Source organism: Aulonocara stuartgranti, assembly GCF_965226115.1.
Source record: "Aulonocara stuartgranti genome assembly, chromosome: 18".
Classification (NCBI taxonomy): domain Eukaryota; kingdom Metazoa; phylum Chordata; class Actinopteri; order Cichliformes; family Cichlidae; genus Aulonocara; species Aulonocara stuartgranti.
The window spans coordinates 17,153,491-17,177,363 of NC_138954.1; the positions used below are offsets into that span (position 1 = coordinate 17,153,491).

Consider the following 23,873-nt stretch of genomic DNA (forward strand, 5'->3'; position numbering starts at 1 on the left):
CAGCCGCAGAGGATTGATGCATTTTTTATTTGCACCTTAATCAGATTGTTCTGAGCAGCCTGTGTACTTGGAACCATCAAAAGCGGGGCACTTGATTCTGTGCCAGAGCGAGGAATTGGGAAGGAATGTGTCAGTGTTTTTAATTGTCTGCAGTGACATTTTTTTTGGTTACTTCCCTCACTTTTGATTAGTACATTTGGCTGTAATTACAAGTATTGTCACAAAACACTCCCATCAGTTCCATGCCCATCAAAACCACTGATGTTGGTATGTCTGCTTAATGATGATCATTATATTTTTCCCCCGTTTCAAAGTAAGCCAAAATCGCATGCTCGTGTGCCAAGCATTGATTACACATAGATGCTGAAGCACATTATTTTGGGGCTTCCTTTTGAATTTGGATCTTTCATTTTTCTCCCTCTCTCTCTTGCTGTTTTGTTCTGTGATAGATACACCCTACACTTTTATGTTATTCCTGGTTGTAGCGTACAGTTTTTTATTTTATATTAACAAAGGTAGCAGTGCAGTCTAGTATAGAGCAGGCTACCTCTTCAGTCTTTTTTTTTTTCTTTGTAGATTAGCAATTTTAGATAATATGGAAGAGAGTCTTACTGAGGTACTTGAAGAATAGCCCTCTGATTTGGCCTGGCTTAGAAACTGAGCTGAATAGTCCTGTTGAATTTCTTAAAGAGGAATACTGCTTTGGTATGCAGAAAGTGCGGGTTTTGGGTTTCAGTTGATGTGAGGGCTCTCAGGCCTAAGAATGCATATTTGCCCATCCGTCAATAAAGGAATGTGTGTGTGTGTGTGTGTGTGCGTGCGTGCGTGTGTGTGTAGGTTCATCTGAAAACAATATCTGATTCTATCCACATGCCAGTCACCTTCAGCCAATGCAGCCCGGAGGGTTTTGCATCCCAGGGCTTATGATCTGCGTTTCCCTGAGAGTTCCTGCAAGCAAAACTCCACTTGATAATTACCTCCTGTCCCTCGCCAGGAGAGGCTATAATCAGGTTATGATTTTCACCCAAAACATTCCCCTTGCTTTGAAATGCTCGATGACATACCTGAAAAGAGGGTGATTTTTTTCACTCTACTGGTATTGACTTTCTCAGCCAGCGGGGAAGAAAAAACACCAGTTGAGCTCGGTTTCGGGCAGACTCGTGCAGAATCAAATGGAATTGACAGCATTATTTTTTTAAAGTGGCATTCACTTAGAGTTATATACAGCATATTTCTTTATTATAGTAATGTATAAAATGACAGTGTGTGTGTGTATGGGGGGGGGGGAACTAGGGAGTTGTTTCCTGAATCTGCAGCTCTGCACAGCTTTATCAAGTTTTATTGCATGTTTCAGCTTATTGTTTAGCTGCCTGTAATTTAACCCTGTAAAAAGCCTATGAACTATGAAATAATTACCAGGAAATGCTATTTTTTTTCTAAAAACGGACTGTTTATTGAACCTGCTGACATATCAGTTTGCATTTATGAGTTTTCATTTGCATAATTTTTGCTGCACCTGCCTTTTTGTGCTATTTATGGCTCGCATTTTGTTCATCTTAAACAAAAACATATGAGGGCATTAGGGTTAAAAAAACACAGATGATGGTGATCGGGGTTATAGGGTTAAATGTTAACTGCTCTAATAAAAGAGGCCAAAAAGAATGCTGCTAAAAAGCAATAGGAACCACTGATTCACCACCCAGACAGCAAACACAGAGTTACCAGAACCAAAAAACTAAAACAAGGCTAAATATTGGCTCTTACCACCCATAGACGATGAGGTGAAGAGGCAGACGTGAAGGCAGCAATGCTGGCTTTTATCCACACGTCACTTCCTGTGAATCTCTTATGTGTTTGTGTGTTTAGGTGAAGGCAGTTGTTTACTCCAACACTAATAAGAAAAACTTCTCTAAGCTGTGACCGAACTAGTGTCAATGTTTCAAACGCCACACTTTGCCTAATTCGCCCTGCATTTCTTCCACGATTATAAAACAGATCTATAAAATGACGCGTCTGCTGGAGTAAACTGGGGCATGCAGGTATCACGTTCGTTTCAGATGTTTCAAACCGCCTAGATTGCAAATATGAAAGAAGACGCCCGGATTCAAAGTGAGCAGCCACGAAGGTGGGGCGAGTGCACAGGTACACGCCTGCTGTGCCTGAATGAGAGCAGTTATCTAAGTCTTTAAAGTAAAGAGAGACAGATGTAAGGAGGGATTATGTCATGTAGTCAGTGTCAACACTTTCCGTTGGCTGTTGTGTTTGAATACCAAAGGAGAGCAGACAGCGCAGCCTTCGTATCAAAATATTGCACAAAAGAGGAATGTAAAAAGATTAAGTAGTTTATGTTTGATAGCTGTGCCGTATCTGCAGAGACGGAGGATCAGAGCAAAGAGGCAGTGTTTGTTTAGGTCCTAGAAATTGTTCCAGCATGACGAATGTGTGAACGAGAGGCATTAATATGCAGCGTGTTGAATAATCAAGTCGGCGGACTCGAGAGTCGTTTGTAAGGAAACTGCTAAATGGTGCACTGGAGTCGCCCTCCCTGCCCTAAAACAAAAAAGTTTTTTGCAACGTTATGCTTTTTGGTTTTCAGCCCCCGCTGCTCAGGATCACTCGCTGTTTGCTTCTCACTAAGAGAGTTTTTTTTTTTTTTTTTTTAAACTGTAAAATATTACTTAGTCGAACACACCAGCATGCCTGCGTTTCTCCCCCGAAAAGGTTGTAAAGGTTAATGTTACGTCTCAGCTCAACATTTGTCTCAAGCAGCGCCATACATTGTGCTGATGGAAGACCCTCCTTCGTGCCACACTGGTATTTGCAGTCCTGGGGTTGACTGAAAGGGGGAAGCTATTGTGCTGCAACTCCTCTCTGGCCCGGGGCCATACACATCCAGTCTGTCATCCATTGATATGCTTGGCTTGCCATTTTATAATTCATATTGAATGCTGCGGGTCCATGGTAGGGCGATCATGAATTATCAGCTAAACCATGGGAGATTCACAGATGACTGGTCAATCTGTGTGGTGAGAACAAGCACAGAGGAAGGGAAAAAAAAATCTGATATATCAGGCTTGCATGGAAATTTTTGGCCAGCTGGAAGCATTTCAAAAAATAAGGCAGGGGTTCATCATTTGAATTGAATGGACTTTGCTTCGTATTGAGAGGCACGCTGACACAAATAAATCGTCCCATTTCTCAGTCGCTCCCTCTCATTTGCTAATACAATTCTTTCTGCATTTTTGCCACAATCTCTGGTGCACGCGGCGTTTCGCTTTTCCGCGCCGCGGACATATTTCTGCACGACACAGCATTACAATATACTGTTTTAATAATAACCGAGGACCTGGAAAGTTTTAAATCATAGGAGAACGCGAAATTGAAATGAGCCAGAGTCGCATGAATCTTCGGGATCAGGATTTCGCTCAGAGGAAATGAAATACAATATCGCCCTCGATGGGGTCATCCTAGATTTATTGCAACAGCGATTTCCTGAGTGCGGTTTTTTGAGAGCGAGAGCCTCCTTTCCTCCACTGTGTGTTTAGACGTGATTGTAAAAGTCAGGCCGACGAACAAACACGTACTTTATGGGGCCGAGAGCTGCGCTTTTATGACAGTTTAATTTCAAATGTTAAGCGGGCCTTAAATTTCAATAGCATCTCAGAGTTGTTCACTTCACACCCCTTACGGTAACAAGTTGTATAAACAGCGGACCAGATGCCCACATGACGTCGTCCTTTCTTAAGTACTGTCTTCACGTGTATTCTTTCTTCTTTCCTTTATCGTTTTCTTTCCTCCGGGCAGGCTAATTCAAATAATAGATGAGCCCGACGTACAACCACAAAGTACTTTTCCTCCGATTCTAAACTTTTGGATTTGCTCAGTGTAAGTCGCTGCTTCACAGGAGGGTTCAGCTGTCATAACAAAGTAATGCATTTAATCTTGAAAGGAAGCAGAAGGGTTTCAAATAAAATCAATTCTACACTATAGGAAAGCAGCCGAGTCCCCCCCCCCCCCTTTTCTTTCTTTCTTTGTATGTGAGAAGGTGTTTTGGATCTGAGACAAAATTATTTACGGAGACAACAAGAACCTGTCGGATTTTAGTGTTCCCAACACTTCTGAATAGCTGGAAGGCACGTCAGGACTAATTTATTTGAACAAAAAGCTAAACAAACATGCAAAAACAAAAGCAGCTATATAGCATTAAACACCAAAGGGAGACTGTGCAAAAGCAACAAAAGCAGGTTGCTGCTATGAATACCTGCAACTTTTTTTTTTTTTTACACTGCCACTCCAGGCGTTTTTTCCCCCCTGTTATCACAGCATACATTTTGGGCACTAATTTGTTAAGGACAGCTTGATGATGGCGACGCGCAGTGCATGTACAGAACAAGGCCATTTGAACAAAAACCTGGTTGTTGTTAGAGAGCGAGGGAGGCTACAATTATAATTACCCTGTGTGAAAATTGTTCAAAAATGATGCATTTGTCTCTACCTGTCTTTGTCGCTCCTTATCAGAACTGTCACAACAGCTCAGGTCTCACATTTTTGTTACTGCCGCTTTACACAGTAAATGGTGGTGTTAAAACTAATGTTGACAGTGGGGAAGGGATGGCAATCAATAAAAGAAATTACAAAGGATTCGGTAAAAACGAGCTTTTCGTGGCTCAGTTGTGCGTTTCGCTGCCTTTGCCGACTTTCAGAAGCGTCCTCTGAAGTCAGAGCGATATTTAAATATGACCTGGAAGTGGGTACGCTGCCACTGGTCTTATTTAATTAATTTTGCATCGCTAATGGTCATATATGATGTGAATCAATGTGTTTGATGTGTGTTGGGGTTTCTGTCTCTCGGCGCCTGCAGTCTTACTCTCACTACAGGCCATGAATGCTTCTCTGTTGCATTCACTGTATTAGTAATCTCCTCAGGCTGAGGGTCTGTGTCATAGAGCACGACCGCACATTTTCTTTTGTCTAGGAATTAAATGTCACCTCAGGGTGGGTCACCTGCAAACAAAAGGCCACCAGCCGATTTGCAGGTATAAACAGTCTAAGATAAGGAAGCCCTCTCCTGCCGTGCAGGAAATTGAATAAGTACACTGCAAAAAAAAGTCAGAGAAACAGCTAAGCACAAAGAACATTTTTGTTTGCCTTGCTCTATCAGTATTGACCTCCTCCTTGTAGTGTATATCCCTATTGAATGTGCAAGGCACAATGCCCTCATCGAAGATGAGGTGCAGGAAACTGTCTGTCATCAAGCCTCCCGCCACCCCCACCCCCCCACAGCAATCTGTGCATCTCTTATCAGTGCTCCTGTTTTCCACTCGCATTCAGCGGTATGCCGGTGGAAGGGAACGGGCAAGGTCATCACGCTCAAGTCAATCAAAGTGGTCAGTGTTGCAGTGATAGCAGGGGGCTATTGCTAAGGAATGTGTTCTTTTTTTTCATTGACTTTCCCGGTAAATCTGAAAGGCTTCAAAGGCCACAAAAGCTTTCTCTGTTGCCCAGTACAGTACGTATATATAGATCCACGACGCCCAGAAATCTTTTATCAGGAGTAATGGCTGCCAATAAAGAGGTTACTGCTCAAAGGCACTGAAGAAAATACTCAGAAAACATTTCTTTTTTGTGTCAAAGTAACAATTTTTCGATAGAACTCAATAAAGCAAAAAGACCTCAAGCCAGAGCATTATACAACCAAATACCCTAATAGATGCAGAGCCAGCACTTCACATGCCAGCAGATAAGCTAGTTTAAAAATTGCTAGCTTTGCCGCTTTCGTCCAGTGACCCTTGCAGATGGTGATCAATATTATGTCAAAACTGAAGTGAAAACAAGAAATACTAACAAGGAAGGCATTGTTGCCCATAAAATGCTAGCGTTCTGCTATTACATGCTTGGCGGGTTAAGAATTCTAATGTGGGAGACACACTCCCCTCGGTGGCACACATTTCTGAACAGAAACTTCAAAAGAGTTTAGGAGCGTGCTGATCCCAAATCAGTAGAAAACAAAAGAAGCTGCTTGTGTCTGGTAGCTTGAAATTCTTTGCTATTGCCTCATTTGATGTGCAGTATCCACATGATGAATGCTGTGGAGTGGCTGCTGAGGGTCAGTGATGCTTACACTAAACAACAACAACAGCATTAAAAAGAAAGTGGTCATTTGTCTTCAGTGTCACATTTTTTGGCATATAGGTAGTAGTATCGCCCGCTTCATTCTGGACCACCCCGCGAGTGGGAGTTCTCCCATGTTCAGAAATTTTCTGGTGCTGGTCTGTCAACGCTATTTATATTACCGCTTTTATTTTGCAAGCACACATGGGTGTGACCAACACATTTTTTGAATTATGATGACTTGATGTGCCAATCCAGCCCTCGTGCAAAATATCAAATAGAGTAGGAGCTCTAGCAAGATGAACACTGTTCAATGGATCTCAGGATGCATGCTGAAGACATTACTGATTTAAAAAGAAATCCCCCATTAATCTAACCCAGCACAGACTGAGCTTTAATTGCGTTAAAAACTGTATGTTAGTGTGCACTGACTCTGCACTAAATGAAAAACGCATGTCAAAATAAAAGATGCATGAAAGGGTTTTTCAAAAAAATATATTTTTCTCATGCACCAACAAAAGCCTCAAAAGAATATTGTGCTGGGATGAAACAGAGAAACACAATTTCATGCCAAAACGAGTACTAAAATTGCTCTGCACCACCTCATCTGCATAAACGCAGCCTGAGTTACCACTCCATCCACTTCGCCACAAGTGGGTTTTTTCAGATATACGAAAATACCAAAATGGACTTGTTACAAACAGAAGTGATAGAAGTGCGAATGTGTTAAAGACTACTGCAGGCTGGGAGTCCGCGTGAAGAGTAATTCCGCGTCTCTTATCAGAATTGTCGCTTCATTATCGTCTCAAGGCCCTGATCTCTGTCCCTTGTCATTCTTGTACTCTCTGACTCATTATTCGTGTCATCCGTGTTCCAGTTGCAGCCTTTTCTGACACCGTGTCAATGTGACGTCCAGAGTAAGCCTCCTGGGCTGTGCTCGGTACAGGCAGGGCTGAGTGAAGGAAGTAGGGGTTGATTAGGAGGGAGAAATGGGGAGATTCTGCCACAGCAAACAAAAACAGAGACACAAGCATGAGATGGAGACAATCCCACATCCTCCTTCATTTTCTCTTCCCCTGCTTCCCCCCCTCAATCCCCACCCTCAGGGGGGCACCTGACTTACTCCGAGACATTTTCTTGAGTGGAAAATCCAGCTGGGGTTTAAGTGCAGGGGTAAAATATGGGCTTTAAGGGGGAGTTAAGCATCACTCAGGGCAGATCAAACCTGTGAAACTATTCCCTCGCTGCACCAGGGAGACTTGCTTTAAGTCACCTCTCTTTCTTTGTGTTTCATCAACTCCCCTGAAGAGATGCAACAATATGTTAGATATTGAACAAGCAATGAACTAATTCTGTCAAAGTGGCACTCTCCCCGGAGCATATAGGATTTTTTTTCTATCTTCCGAGTCGAGCATCTTTTTCTAAAATGTTTAGCCTTCGTGACAGTTATTTGTAATTTCTAAGAAAAGCCTTGTTTGCTCAGTAGACAATACAAGGTGTCGAATTATGCTTTCCTTTAATCTGACTGATGTATCCATGGACCAAATAAAACAAGACATTCCATTTAGTTCCATCTCTCCAGCTGAAAATTCCCTGTCATGACGTGCATTACACGCTGACCCTCTTTGCATTTAGCAGATTATTAGTAATGTAATGATGCCCCCCTCTTCCCGAGCTGCTTGTCTTTGATGTGTGCCCACGGGGTCAGGGTTCATCCTACCAATCGACTGAGGAGCGAACCCTGATTTTCTGAGGCAAATTAAGACAGAGTCATTATAGCCTCCACTTTCTGATTTTTTTTTTTTTTCTTCAGTTCTTGCCCCATGAGGGAAATTCTTCATCTGCAGTCTTCTGCAGCTGAGCCGGCTGTTCTGAAGAGGCAAAAATAATCCACCATGTCGACTCGCATCACTTGTGGCAAAACTGAAACATTTTCTGAGAGTTTTGTAATCCCAGAGAGTGATTTCTGCAACATCAAAATAAAGTAGGCTGTGCATTTCAAGTATTTTGTTTTTGCCAGAAGTTACATCCTTAAAGGTACAGTCAGTTAATTTTTTTGAGGTTATTTAACAGAAAAAAAGGATACCGTACTTAAAAATCTAAGTATTAATTACAAACTTGTAATTAATCTATTAAAAATTCATGGGAGCAAGCGTTGGTCTGTGGAAGGTGCCATGTTTACCCACCATATTTGAATACAGTGGCCAGGAAGGACGTCTCCCTTCTGACTGATAACGTTTTACTCATGTGTCTTGAGACCGACCACATACGCAGCAGGCCAAAGTCAGAGAAAAGAAGTCCTAGGTGTTTTTGTGCTGTAGAGGGACATTTAAACTCGTGCCTCTAACTTCAGACGCTATTTAGGATCATACCTATGTTTTACCATCGGAGAAGGACTTCCCTTTACCAAAGAACTAAAAATCCTAAACAGGCTTATTTATTCTTGATATTGTCACTATTTCTTATTGTTAGCAGATTAGACATGCAAACCTCCCACCCATCTCCGCTGACAATGAGCCAGCTAAATGACAACAGGAGCTATAAGCTAAAAATCCAGTTAGGGATGTTCTTTCCCCCTGATAAACAGTTTGATTATATTCTTATGTCACATAACAGTTTATTCAGTAAACATCAGAGTAAAATGTTAGATCCACTTCAAGACAGTTTCACTAATGCTGGCTAACAGCAGCTAACAGCAGCTAACAGCAGCTAACAGCAGCTAACAGAGGCTAACAGCAGCAAAAAAAAAATGCCAGTGCTTATAAACAGAGAAGCTTTCATATCCTCATCAACACAAATCAGTTATTGTGAACTCTCCTGTTGCTCCCTCGCTCCTGTTTCAGGGCCAGTTGCATGCTGTTTGATTTATGGAGGACTGCAGACAAGCATGTTTGCATGGGTTACGTAGCCTTCTGTGCAGACAAATACCAATGCAAACTAACACAAACGCAGTGCCATAAAATAGACTTAATCCAGGGGTTTCCCCACATAGAGAAGTTTAGTAGTGCATTATGTGTCTCCGTTTCTGCTTTGTTTTGCATATAAAGTAATGGTTAACTTGAGTGTGTATAAATTGTTCTTACCAAAGCCTGCAGATGTGTACACGGTTGGTCAGTTGGACCAGTTTTGTGTTTAGATTCCTTGAATTCACAGAGGGGGGGAAGAGGCTTTGAGCCAGATGACTGGTTGTCTGCAGCTTTCTATTCAATTCAAATGATTTTGACAGACCAGGACAGGCAAATGGTTAAAATGATGGAGTGAACATGTTAGTCTCTACATGTTACAGTCAGTTTTAACAAGCAGGATGATATCAGAAAAAAGCAAATGAAGAATTATAATATTATTTTATACAATATGTAGCAGAAACAGCTTTCTGGCATTGATAAACATCAATAACTGTCTTTAAAAGTCACAATGTGTCATTTCCACATGTTATATATGGATTTAAAAATAGGATTGTTTTATTCAGTGGTCCTTGGTGAGCATGTTGACAGATTTTGTTAGTTTTGAAAAGAGCAAGAAAAATCTATTTAATTTTGTTCAAGTTTCAGTTGGTAAAGATGGGAAGCCAAGATATTAAGGAAGTCTTTTGGAGTGCATGGACCTACATTGCATTGTGTAGACTTCATCCTTTGCATGGGACTGTAAATGCACTGTAAGTGTTTTCTCCATGAAGAAGAAGCTTTGAGGTTTTCTGTTTTATTTGCTGTGGGATCTTGTTGGGCCAAAAGATGCAAAAGCCAGATCCTGCCAGCAAGTGTCTCTCCCACACACTCACACACACAAAAGGGTGAGAGGTTGGGTACCCTGGGAAAATCTTGAAAAGTTCTTGTGCAGCTAAATTTAATATACATTTTGTTCTGTGGCTGGCTCCCTGGTTTGTGCCAGGTCATTTTTAAACATAAGCGGAGTCTTGCTCCATGTTAAAAGTGCGATGGTGTCATCACCTTTACACGGAACGTCTGCATTTCACGATGTTTTCGTTATTTATTTATTTTTAATGAGAATTAAGACCGAGGCGAGGAAAAAAAACCCCTACTTTTTTCTATTTATGGTTTTGCTGCTCCCGTTACAGAGGAAATATTACATGGCTGCATCAGGTGTGATATGGATCTAGCGCACTCTAAATGGATCCACCTGAGGAGTTAAGAGGCAGCAGCGGTGTCTGTCACGCTTAGCCTCAGCAAAATGACAAATCCTTCTCCTTAAACCCCCTCAACGAGACATGCACCAACATGGAGCACGTGATTTCTTTTTCTCCCCCCACCTCCTCCTCCTGATCTCTTTCTTCGCCTCAATATAAGAAATAAATTTAAGAGATGAATCAGAGAAAAGGCAATGAGCAAGAATGCAAAAAAGAAAAAAAAAAAGTGGAGATTTTTGAAGGGGGAGTGCTGAATGCGTGTACCACCAAAGAGAAAAGGGATATGACTCAGAGCGCTTCATCTAACCACAAATGGACTCGGTCCTATATTGCCAGTTTCTATTTTAAAATTCTTATATCGGAATCAAGAGTGTCTGATAGCAGTTGTCTGGGAAAGGCGGGCGTGGTTTGTGGTCTTGTCTGACACTGTCTTTAGAAACACTTCCCAGCAAAGGTGGACCAGAGCTGGGACTTAAGTGTCATGGGAAACGGTGCCATATGTCCACGTTGATTTCCCGGTGTTTCAGCGCGTTTTGACAGTTGGAATGAAATATGATCTGCCGGTGGCGCAGCGAAGAGTTCTCGGGGTGTTGTCTGTATTTGAAAAGCAGGTGTTACTTTGTAAATCCCAAATCTCCTTTCTCATCTCCCACCTCGCTCCCGGCTTGTCTCTCACATCTGATGGGTGGTCATGTTCTGCATTTGGGAACATTTTAGGCAGCATCGCCGGATGCCTCACAAATTGAGGGATGGGGAAATAAAAAAGACTTTGCCTGCTGCCTTTGGACCGTGCAAGCTGAATTAGACCCAACTTTTGAGTTTGTTAGTTGAGAGGCATGTGCATAGACAGCAAAGGGTACTTGTGTTTTAATTAATACATGAAAGAATTACCGCAGTGGTCTCTTGATTTTTTTTTATGAGCTATTTTTTTCCCTCTCCTTGGCCAGCAATCAGAAAGTTCCCCTGAGCAGATTAGAAATACTTCAGTAAAGAACAAAGAAGCTGGGAAAAAAAGAGGCAAAATATTAAGAATTCAAATGAGACTTTATTATTTTCTCCCCCCCTTCCCAGTGAATATCTTTACTCCACTAGAGCAAAACCTGCTCTGTGACCACTCGGATATTGGATTATGGATGCATCTCCCACCGTTGGAGCAAAAGCTTGACTCCGAGATTTGCTCTTTCTTCCAGAGATGTCGGCTACCAGTAGTATGGGGAATGAAACAATATGAAAAGACAAACAATCCTGAAGTACTCCTGCTGTGACCTCTGTGGGGGCACTCTTATTTGACTAAAGGCTACACCCTCCTTTATGCTGTGGAGAAAGCGTCCCTGTCAAACCGAAGCCCAGAACAATGGGGGCCAGCCTCGGGGAAACAGGGCCATTTGCATGCAGCTGTTTGCCGTTTCCCGGACCACAAAGGCCAATCAAAGGATCCTTAATGGAGGATGACAAGCGTCAGCCAACGCCTTTGCTCTCTGTCTGTGCCAGCCCTCGCCGCTCTGTCTACCCTCCCAAAGTGGCCCACGTTTTGTTTTTTTTTTCCGATCGGGCATTCCTTAACTTTTTTTCTCTCTCTCTGTCCTGATGCCGTGGCCTTTGAAGGGTTAAAGGTTGGTCACGACAGCACTCTTGAGAGGGAATGCTCAGAGCAGCAAAGATCACCCCGAACATGTGTGTTACGGTCTGCCGCGTGCAGTCGCCAAATGGCGATACCTCGACACCAAACCTCCATTATCTTTTCGCTTCATCTCCAGGGTTTTAAGAGCCACGGAGTGTAAGTCTGTGGATGGTTTTAGATGCACCCATCTGAGCCACAGTGCCACTTCCAATTTCAAGGGTGTTGATAGAAAACAAAATATGTATTATGAGGGGGATTGTCACCAGTGAATTATAGGCTGTCAACTGGAGAAGCCAAAGAAGAAGAAGAAGAAGAAGGAGGGAGGAAAAAATCACCCAGAATGCAACATATTGAGAAGCAGTCCCAGCCCTTGCTTTGCTCTCTTGAGCTCAATAGACAGCTTAGCAGGCAGGTCAGGGGGAGGAATCTGAAAAGCTACTTTCCTCTCGCAGTCACTCACTGACCAGAATGCATGATAAGACTTCATGTCAACAAGGCCAGGAATAGAGATCACAGCCAATTATAGCCAAGTCAAAGTGGTTACCATGGCTAAACATAATTCAACTCTCTCAATAATTTTGCCATTTCAAGTTAATCTGAGGTACGGATACATTTGGAGCAGTCTGTTCTCTGCAGTGTTTGTGTTATGGATTTTTCCTGCAGTTTTCTCTACACCGTTTTTTTTTTTTTCTTTTTTCTTTTTCCTGCAGCTGGTGCCCTTCTGTCGCAATCTTCAACTGCTGCAAAGTTGAACAGTCAAACAAAGCACAGAACGCGAGATGAAAAGCTTTTCATGCCTCCCTAAGACATTGACATTTGTGCACACAAACAGTCTTCCCCCTCCTCTCCAGAATCTCGCAAAAGTTGTTTAAACCGAGAAAATCAACACGAAAGGATACCGACACCCAGAAACCTCTTATTGGCACAAGTTTTTTCCTTCACAGCCGTGTTTAAATCCTAAGATCTTAAGCGAAACCCAATTAAGTCGACCGAAAATATTTTACTTTGAATTCGGCTCTGTTCTTCTTCCTACAGTACCAAAAAAAAATAAAAAATAAAAACCATTATATGTATTTTAACTTTTTTAGACAGATTTGTCATTACTTGCCCAATTACAAGTTGACAAGACGGTCATTAATGAGGCCGAGACTATCTACAGTTTGGAAAAGAAGCAATTTGTTCTTTAGGCCGCCAGTACGGTCTAGATACTCCCCCTAATTGATGTACTGTTAGCCTATAACCAGAGAAATCTATACAAGCGAGGGAGGAGGATGCCGCCGAGGCACAGGCCTAATCAATCGTTAGGCTTCTGTTGACAACAGCATGCTATCATGCCATAGCGGTCTGATAGATAGGCAGAGTAGTCAGTGGACAACCAGAGAAAGGAGGTTACAAAAGGCAGATGGCGTGTGCGTGCGTGTGTGTGTCCACGAGGGTGTTTCAGCCGAAAGACTCGTCTCCCTGCTTAGAATTTTAAAACCCAATGAAATGCATTCTTTCTGTCTGTCCTCTCTAGCTGCCGTGATAAACCCGTCACTCCTTCCATGAGGAATGGCAGGCAGACCGATCATTAGTCTTTGCAGCAAAGCCGACGACTTCTCTCTGTGTTTTATCATCCGCCATTCTGGACAGGTTTTCTGAAAGGTTTGGGTAATTGTAGTAGTTATTGGGAAAGATGGAGTGACCCCGCAGCCCTCCACTTATGGCTCGGCTACAATGACGTCTCCTAATGAGGTGATAAACAGTCCAGCTAAGCAGAATCTACTGGCCATTAGATAGATCATGGTATTATAATGAAATGTCTAGTGGCCGAATGCCAGAGAATTTATACCATTAGTTTCATATTTTGCTGTCCTGCTACCGCTTCTAGTGTGTGCAGGAGTTTTTCCTAATGCACAATGACTTTAACATTATATTCTCAACAGTGTGTGTTTCACAGATGTTATTTTTTTTGTCTGTTTGCTGGTGTGACATGTACAGAGTGACATAGAATATCATTATAACCGGGGCCAGGCACAGCGGGCTGGAATGGCTAGCAGACGTGTGTGTTGGGGTTTAAGGGTAGGAATTTCAAGCCCGAATCACTTCAGCTTTGAGCAGTTCAGACAATGCTAATTGCATCAGACCCTGACTGTCAAAAGTGTGAGGATAATTAGAGTGAGGGGGCAATGTGAACCCGGGGTGGTAAGTGTTAGTACATGACAATGCTCAGAAGCCAATGGGAGCATGGAAAAAGGTAACAGGCTGAAAGGAGGGCTAATTAGGAGAGAGCAGTGCAGAAAATACAAATGGTAGCTGCCCCCTCAGGGGCCCACCATTGCTGCAAACAACGGCGATTATTGGCAGTTCATGCAGCGCTCTGCTTGCACTTCTTAAATGGAACACATTTCCATGTTCCGCTTAGATTTTACCTAATTGTTTTCTCAAAATTGCAGACAGTTATGTTTTTTTTTTTCTTCCTTTCTCTTTCTTTCGTTTTTTTTTTTTTTTTGTAGTTCGGATCATTTTAACCCCACATAATGGATCTTTTTCTTTTGCTTTCTCCAGTTTTGTTCCCTCTCTCTTTGTAAATCATATCTGTGGCTCCACTCTATTCGTGATGCAGCAGTTTATTACTTAGGGGAAGAAAAAAAAGTTAGAAAACGAAATGCTGAGAAATAACCTGTCCCAGTGTAATTTGCTGAAAGGAGGCAGAGATTTGAATGAAATAGTTAATATTCCCCTTAAAGCAGAGCTATTTGGCTGCGCTCCATCTATAGATTTTTCCTCCTGTGTGGACTCCAGACTGTCCCCTGTTCGATTGCCGGCACTGTAAAATGGATTATATTACACTCCTTTCTGCTGGGATTTTTGCCCTTTTTCCTCCTCCTCCTCCTCCTCCTCCTCCTCCTCCTCCTTCTTCTTCTTCTTCTTCTTCTTCTTCTTCTTCTTCTTCTTCTTCTTCTTCTTCTTCTTCTTCTTCTTCTTCTTCTTCTTCTTCTTCTTCTTCTTCTTCTTCTTCTTCTTCTTCTTCTTCTTCTTCTTCTTCTTCTTCTTCACAGAGCAAGAAAAGCAAAAGAAACAAATGCTGGGGTGGAGGTCTCTAACGACCGTAAAACAAACTATTCTCTGTCCAGTTCAGTTTGGCTCTACGGTGGTTGTTCTCTATAGGTGGAGACCTTCCGGATGCACTGTGGCCTTTGTATTTGCTCAAGAATTTATGAGGTTACCATTGGTCTCCAGTGATTCAAAATTTGATGTCTTAGCCAAAAGGCTTAGACCACAAAGCGATGGAGACATGAATTGTTTCGTCTTTCCCCGGTCCTATATCGCGTGTAATGGCCCTTCTGTTTAAAACTGTGGTAAACATTGGACTGCTGTTGCCCATTTATTTTGCGCCAGCGGATTTTTACTGCATGATGTGTGGTCTTATTGTATCAAGAGCAGTGATCCTTTTAACTCGTTCTTTTTTTCCCCCCCTGATTTAATGTGCTTCTTCTCTGTCTCCGTGCGTCTCACCCTCTGTCAGGGTTCAGCCGAGCTGCCTTGCCTTTCGGGCTGGTCCGGAGGGAGCTCTCATGTGAAGGATATGCAATTGATCTCCGCTGCCCGGGGAGTGATGTCATTATGATCGAGACGGCCAACTACGGCCGGACTGACGACAAGATCTGCGATGCTGACCCGTTCCAGATGGAGAACGTCCAGTGCTACCTCCCCGACGCCTACAAGATTATATCACAAAGGTAAAAAAAAAAAAGACAAAACTCTGTCATGAAAGGGCGGATCTTATTTCACAAACACAACCAGGAGCTGAGGACTAAAAGTAAGGCTTCCCGTTCCCCCTTCTCTCCGCGCCAGACATTCCCTCGCACAAAAGAACTGTTAAAATTATCGCCCCACTCGTGCAGCCACCTACATACCGGACAATTAATCGACATCTCACCCCTTGTTAAATGTAATTTGTTCGTCCATTGACGAGATTATGTAGGTGGCATTTGAAATTTTCGAAAACTGGGGCGCACATTAATTCTTGACAGGCAGGAATTGACATCCGTGCTGCAGAGCTCTTCAAACCAGCTGCGCGTTGTTGCCTCTGTTTGAGTCATAATCAGAGAACTGCGAGTCACATGAACACCCTCTTAATTCCCTATCTGGAACATTGGGCTTGCTTTGTTCAAACACTTGTAGTGCATTGAAGTGGCTTTGCCTCAGGTAGTGAGCAATGCCCATCATCATGCCTTTTATCCTGGTTACCCTCTCACAGGATGCTGCCTCTCTGTCAAATGACATCACAGCAACACTTTAGCTCCACTGCTGCTTACCCCTAGAGGAGTGTGTGTTTTTAAAGGGCACTGGATGAACTATTCATAAATAGTAACCAGCACAGTTCATCTTCTAATGCACTGCTCTGTCTTTAACCTGCCCCCCCCCCGTGCACTAGCTTCTGAGCATCATCGCCCACCATCTCAGACCTCTGGGATTTTTCCCTGCTTCGCTCTCTTCTGTATTTACTCCCATGAGGGATAGATCAAATCCAGCAATCTTATTCTGTCTTTCTAAATTTACAGCACCGCCTCAGTACGCTCACATAGTAACATGCTGCTGACAGTGTCCATGCCCCTCGGTTTGACTGCAACCTGCCACACTGTGCGCCACATCTGTTGACAAGTCAGACTCTCACTCGCCGAAGCTACACTTCAAACTTATCTCAATTGAAGATTCCCTGGAGGCAGTGTGCGAGTGAAGGCTTTGAGAAGAGTCTGCACCACAAGCCCTTAACCAGAATCATTCTAATGATTCAGATCAGAGGAAATGGGCTCCTGACCGTAATTAAAGTTGATGTGATAACTGGGGATGTTAAAGCAGTCACAAAGCTTTGGCAGACACTGATCAGCCCTCCTTCAGTCTGCAGGAAACCAGAACAAGAACAACTAAGACAACATTGACACAGACTCCCCTGCCAGAATCATCAAGATTAACAAAAGGCAATAGCTCCACGGACATAAACAAACATATTAAACAAGATTGGGGAGACAGAAACAGTGGGGAGCCTGCTGCACAGAGTGGCAGTTTTTGCCGGTTTGGAAATTGCGATAGAAAGTATTCATCAACCGCCTGTTTTTCCACAACAACAACAAAAAACCAACTAACAGGAATCAAATGGCTTGATTTTCAGCATCTACATCAAAGTGTTTTGTCAAGTGAAATGTTTTGTTGTTCACGCAAAAAAGTGTTTGGATGAAAGATGCATGAAGGAACTGATGGAACCTCAGGTTTGTAGGTCACTTTAATATTCAGGTGATCATCCCCTCAGAGATGTACTGTAAATGGACGGTATGTCTGACCTTTCTCTCTGTCTGCTCTTCTCCCTCCGTATCTCAGTTGGCCACCAGCACAAATGCAAAAATACGCCTGTTTTGCTGACTTCCATTACCTTATTTCAACGGCCGCCCATTCCGTGACCTGTTACAAAATGCCCGAATAAAACTTTTACCAGATCAAAGGTGCAGCGTTTTCATGCGAGACTTCAAGGACTTTCATTAGATTGTGCTCGGTGCAATAAAGATTGCATGCAGTGATTTCAGCTGCAGTTTAAAACAGAGGAAGACTGTCAGGATGCTTTGCAGCAACACATCTGCTGTTCTCCAGAGCACTAGGACTAAAACTTAAAGCTGAATAAATGCCACAGTGGGTTCATTAGTATTTATATCCTTTACTTGAAGGTACACCGATCGATATTTTGTAGTTACAATGAATCAAGCGATAATGTGCAATGTGAAGGGTTTTCTCTTGTAACGATGAACCCTTCAGAGCATCGGCCCCCAACTCTCCAGTTATCCCTCCGTTCATCTTTTAACTCCTGGCTTTGGTTTCCTGGACTGCATCAGACTCACTGCACGTCTCTGTCTGTAACCACAGGCTGTATATAAATGATGGAAGTAGCCACCATGATAGTGAAGTCCCATTATGAGGCTTTGAAATGAGCATCTTGGCCATCTTGACGTTCTTAGACCGGATCTGGATCTGACAGAGAAATCGACCATCCATTTATCTATTCATCCATTTTCTTAACCACTTATCCAATTCAGGGTCACGGCAGAGCTGCAGCCCATCCCAGCTACAGGGTACACCCTAGACAGTCCATCATGGCCTCATTAAGAGAGTGTTTTTACTGCGGTCATAAATCAAGCGAGCAGCGGGGTCATTTCAGTACAGTTTGACCTCTTTTTGCAACCAGGAATCACCCACTACTGACCGACCATTATCCAAAATGCAAGTTTAAACGACAGCTACACTTTAGACAATGCTAAGGCACTTCCATTTTTATATACAGTCTGCATCTCCAACAAACGACTCAGTGAAACACACAAGTCCTCAGCTGGAGACCCATATAATTATAGCTGCAGGTAACAGAGACCAAAACAGCGCTTAAAGGACACCAAATGATCTCTAATGTTTCAGCGCTTTGTGTAGTTAGGCAGGCGTTTCTGTATTTTTCTACCCTTATTTGACCAAAAAGTGGGGAAAAAAACAAAAAGTGGCACCCACGCTACAGCTTTTAAGAGCAGATCGCTTTTCATTTAGAAACTCCTGCTTGTGTTTGGGTAATAAGTAGGTAGATTTTCTTACTTACTGACCCAGAAATAATGTCCACTGATTGCTGCTTTTGAGCTCTCTTAAGACCAGGAGTGCTCACCAAAAAGTGAATGCCAGCCCAAGGTTTACTCGTCTTTTACTGTTTTGCTTTGTTTTTTTTAAATCACTTTGCATTCTCTGCCTCCTCCGACAGCTGCACTCCTGTTTCCTTTGCCAGGTAGGGTTTCCAGCATCCGCTAATTCAGCTACCCGGGGAAAGTTCCTGATATTTGTGGAAAAATAAAAAGTGCTGTCCTGTTTCTGTTTTGGTTGTGCAGTCAAGCCTTTATTTCCTCTGGAAGATTTTGTACCACGTGGCAGACAGAACTCATCAAAGTGACTGTGCACGTAATGATAAGTTGTAATGATAAGCCCAACGCATGCAAGCATTGAAAATAAATGACTCACTGAAAAATGCTCACTTTCAAGGAATATGTTACTCTGCTGTGAATGTTTTTAGTGACTTGATATTGGTTACTCATCTATAGGCAACACCTAAATACGGTAGTTTTATCTCTCTGATATACTCTTGTAAATCCTCTGAAAATAAGTACAAGCACAAAATGAATTACACAAGCAATTTACAAATACCTGCAACCATATTACTTGATTAAATATACCCTCTATCACCGGGGCTGTCGTCGGTCCGGCTCATAAACTCATAACGTAGAAGTAGATCAAATATGTTGGGGTGCATTTTAATCAAGTGTGTTGTTCTTATCTGCCGTCAGTCAGTTCACATTTTGATGCAGTGACCCTTCTCCTTTGCAGCAGCCCTCTTGAGCATTCACTGCAGTGAAGCCACAAAAGCACCTCTCCTAAGTGCAGCTGGCAGCGTTAGTGTCAGTGATGTTGAAACCGTGGCCGATGATGCCGATGCTATTTGTTAACTCCTTAATGGGAGCCCCCACCCCCACACCGTATAACGTTTATAATCCATTAGTTTGAAGAAAATGGCTCTTGTTGTTAAGATGCATGCTCTGTCTCTTAATGCACACACATTTACCTTTACGTTCATTAATTCGACCAGAGCCAAAAAGTGCACTGTCATGGTTTCGTGTGGTTGCCGTGCAGCACGACTCCCATTTGCAGCGACAGGAAGCTTCTCGAATGACTAATGGTTCTTTGTCCGGTCTTCAAATGTACGTCCAACTTGAATTTGTGCTTCAGACCTTCTGAAAAATTTATCTGAGGCTTGCAAATTGCTTAATGTCCTATTTTGGTGCCATTTTCTGTCTTTCTTTCTTTCTGTCTTGCTTTTTTCTGGCTCGCCTCTGTCACTGGTGACATTCTCAATCCCTCCATCTCAGCAGAGCTTGATTGAAGTGGAGCCAATTTCAGCCTATGCAGTATTTAAACAAACTCAATCCACTGCTGTTCTTTTCCTTCCCCACCTCCCCTCCTTTTCTTCTGATTTACTCGAACTTTTTCAGCACCCAGAAACATCTGCTAACATGCACGCATACCGTCTCTGCAATCCGCACGTCAGACTCTGACTTAGGGACACCATTTCACACTGCAAGGCCTCTCATCGAAATGACGCTCTCGTGCCATGCAGAGGAGCTGCTGTTGCACTAGAGGCCAGCCATTCATGTCCACTGCATGTCACCGCCACCTGTCGCGTGTGTCTTAATGAATGTCTTCTCTTTCAATAGCGGTGCGAAGACTAATTCCTAACATGCCTTTAGCAGCTCTTTCGCTCTGTCGTTCATCACATCATGCTCATTTACTCTTCCTTAATGTTTTCATTCCTCTCTCTCTGTTTGCAAAGGTTTAAACTTGAGTGCATTTGTGACAGCTCCGGCTGGGATTTGATCAATTACAGTGTAGCTGTAACGATGAACTTTCTCCCCCCTCCCGGCCTCATCTTTGTTATTAATGTTATCTTTGAGGAGTGTTCTTGCTGTGGGTAGTCATGATGAAATCTCTGGTCAATCTTTTTTTCTTCTTTAGGTGCAACAACCGTACGCAGTGCGTGGTTGTCACTGGCTCTGATGTCTTTCCCGATCCATGCCCTGGCACCTACAAGTACTTAGAGGTCCAGTATGAGTGTGTTCCATATAGTAAGTACCGCTATCCAAATCTCATACTGAAATCTTACTGTGTGCAATTGAAAATGGTGTGATGTAACCGCTGTGTCTCATCATTTGCAAGTATTTTGCAGTTCGCCCTTACGGACGGTGCTCCCGCTGATGTATTTGAAACGGGATTGTAGCATTAATGACGCTAAGTTATGTTGAAATATGAAGTGTTTTGGTCATTTAAAGCTCCAGTTCACCCCAATAATGAAAACAAAAATCGAAATTACATTTAATGGAATCCACCCATGCAGGCCGTTTTAGACGTTTAAATCACCTTATTTGACATCCGTTTGACCCTAATTCTGGCTCTGGTTCCAAATAACTGGATTAATTAAAGGCTTCTTTTTTTTTTGTAATGACCATCCTGCCTTAGTCTTATTCGGGAAACATTCAAGAAGCTTTATTCCTGTTTTCACTTGACCCTGCCTGATAAAATAGCAACTCTCACTGCTGGCAGTTTGGTTAATGTTAAGTTTGCAAGAGCAAAAATGTCTTTTATGAAGCTGAGGTCCACCAGGCGTTCTCTGACAGGGTCAAACAAAATGTTACACGCAACGCACAAAAAGCAGATTTGAGTATGGTTTCGGATCCATATATAAAGCCCCATCCCTGTCTGCAGCGGTGATGTATTTGTGCAGCACGCGGGACTGAAAAGTCGTAATTAAAGTATTTCAATAGCAAAATCTCTTTCAGGAGCAGTATTGCTGTTTGTCTGGATAAACCGCAGCGCTTACTGTCAAGAGTTATCACTGGAACTACTTTCCACTGAACAAACAGCCGTAGTAAAAGGTTCCCCCCCCCCTTTTTTTCCCCTTTTGTAAAACTGTCTCTTTTGTATTTGGCTTCTAGCAGAAATTTCAGCAGTTTTCACGAGCAAAACAAAACACCTACAAAAAAAAAGAAAATAAAATCCCAAAACTATCTGCATGAGGCGATACCATTAGGAGTGTGGAAGAAAATATGTTTACTGGTAATTTCGTTGAGCTGACCTTCCACCGGTCTTAACTTGAGATTTGTTGTCTTTCGCCGAGATGTTACAAATAATTGGGTACACTGGTTTTTGCTTTTGTTTTGTTTTTTGCATTCATACAGTGTGTTCAGTCATTTAATTTGAGAACACATTGAATAAGAGGCAGATTAAAAATTAAAATGAATGTGCATCTGCTCTTAGATTAAACCAGAACTCATGTATTCAGCTGTGAAGTGTCTCTAGTATTCCATTATGAAAGTGGCTTAATTAAATCGCTTGAGAGTTGGTTGGTTTGTTTCTGGTGTCTAGTTTAACTAAATCTACCTTAAGAGTGTTATAGACTAGTTTATAAAAAGTTAGTCCAGGCTTCATTTAAATCCTTCGTATTTAAATTGATGAAATGTAAACATATTCAGAAATATTCACTCTTTTTTCTTCTTCTTCTTTCAAACAGACCTCCCTTTCACCTCCTGTCTAATCCCCCCGACTAACCTCTTTGCTCTTGATTTTTTTTCTCCTTCCTTTCAACGTTCGATCTCTCACATATTGTCTCCAGCCTCCCCCCACCCCATTCCTCTGCCCCAGTATATGCAGCTTCGACAGCCCACTAAAGAAACTCCATATTAGGCCGAATATCCATCAGTCATCTCATGTGCTGTTGCTCTCTTTGGCTCATTTGAGAGTTTGGTCTGTAACATTAGCACCGTGTCATGTTTTACGTGTGTGGGCGAGCGAGTTTGGAAGCGAGTTTTGATTTGTGTTTATAAAGTTTGAACAAATTCCACCCGCAGTCAATACAAGCCAAAAATAATTACTGTGCTGTTTCTCTAAGAATGTTATCCATCTAAATATGAGCCGAACTTTGAGATTTCTATTCTCCTGCCACTTAGGGGGAAGCATTTTTAGAGGGATTTGCTCTGCTTTTGCAGTGGCCAGTGCATTATTTTGTTGGCAGACAAAGACGACGAAAACGAAACGTTTAATGCACTGGAAAACACGGCGCGTAGCTCGTCTCTGGTCATATAACTTGTCTGTTTTTATATCCTAGGGACGAGAGGCCGTTTTCACTAACAAACATCCTTGTTTTCTTTCCCTCCTCCAGCTCTTCCTCCCTAAGCAGCGCTGCAGTTCATCTCATGGTCATTCCCTCAGACTAATTCTTCTCTTTGTACCTGGTAGTTGACTCATGATAACCTTTCTCTCCCTTTTTCGCACTCTTTTTTTGCTTTCTTTTCCAATGCCTGAAATAGAAGTGGAGCAAAAAGGTAAATGAGTGGTCTGGTCCTTCCCTCCCCCTCCTTTGGCTCCTTGTTCTGTGGTGTTGAGTACAGCTCCCCCTTCACGTCTTCCCCCCCTCCTCTCCTGATTGCCTCTCCTGTCAAATGCTAAACCCATAGGAGGATTGTTTGCACCCACGGAGTCCAAATGGACACAATTTCAAATGACATCCGCGGTCATTAAACGTAGTTTTTCCCTGACAGTGTGACAGAAATCACCAACTGTCCGGTGTCGATTTGTTCCAGAACCCTGAAGAATCACTAGTTGTGTGTATATATTCTTATTTGGCTCAGTCGTAGTTTGCTTGGCCCAACTTCTGCTGCACCCATAGCACGTGATGTGAAATAGCAGTGATGGCTGAGTGAGATTGGCACAGGCTGAACAAAAAGTTTGAAGAAAAAAAACCAAACAGCAATTCACTGTGTTCCCTTTGTTTTTTGCTTTTTTAAAATCCAGAACCAATTAATTTAAAAGCAGCTAAACGGGAACCTTGCCATGGCCTCCCTCACCCATCAGTGGTTACTCTGTCTTTTTGCCACAGAAGTAGTGAAAATCCTTTACCACTGTTGCCTCCCCCCTCCCCTCCAACCTCCACTTTCATTTTTTACCTTCTGCTTTGCTGCCGCCACCACCACCATTAACAACCTGTTGTTCACTCCTATCGAAAGACGTGAAGCCCGTTACCCCTTATCATTTCGGTTTATGACCTCAGTCATGTGAGTATGCATGTGCAGTGTGTCCATATACCCAGCTGTTCGTGTGCCATTTGACATCACAACAGACTGGTATTTTTCGAAACAAGTTCCAATCGAAACACTGTGAACCCTACTTCTTATTTCCATTTCCCACGTCTTTCGTTTGCAGGATTTTTCCTTTTTCTTTGTGTTCTCATTTTTGTTTTGTTTTGTCCCCGTTAGGATGTATCAGCAGACCCCTGAGATGCAAGTTCTCTCAACCACACGTTTCTCATTGTGAACAATCGCTGTTGATACATGCATTTGTTTTCTTTTCTTTTTTCCCTGCTCATTAGCGGTAGTACAAAAGCACTAGTTT

General features: G+C 42.6%; 1 protein-coding gene across 7 annotated transcripts in view; it reads left to right on the forward strand.

Annotated features, from left to right (window-relative positions):
- adgrl2b.1 (adhesion G protein-coupled receptor L2b, tandem duplicate 1) overlaps positions 1-23,873 on the forward strand; it is a 97,753-nt gene that overhangs the window by 21,354 nt on the left and 52,526 nt on the right. For all 7 annotated transcript variants that reach the window (XM_082512554.1, XM_082512548.1, XM_082512551.1 and 4 more), the window contains exons 3-4: positions 15,385-15,598; positions 20,445-20,554. In XM_082512554.1, coding sequence (XP_082368680.1) covers positions 15,385-15,598; positions 20,445-20,554 — 324 coding nt within the window. The remainder of the gene's footprint in view (positions 1-15,384; positions 15,599-20,444; positions 20,555-23,873) is intronic.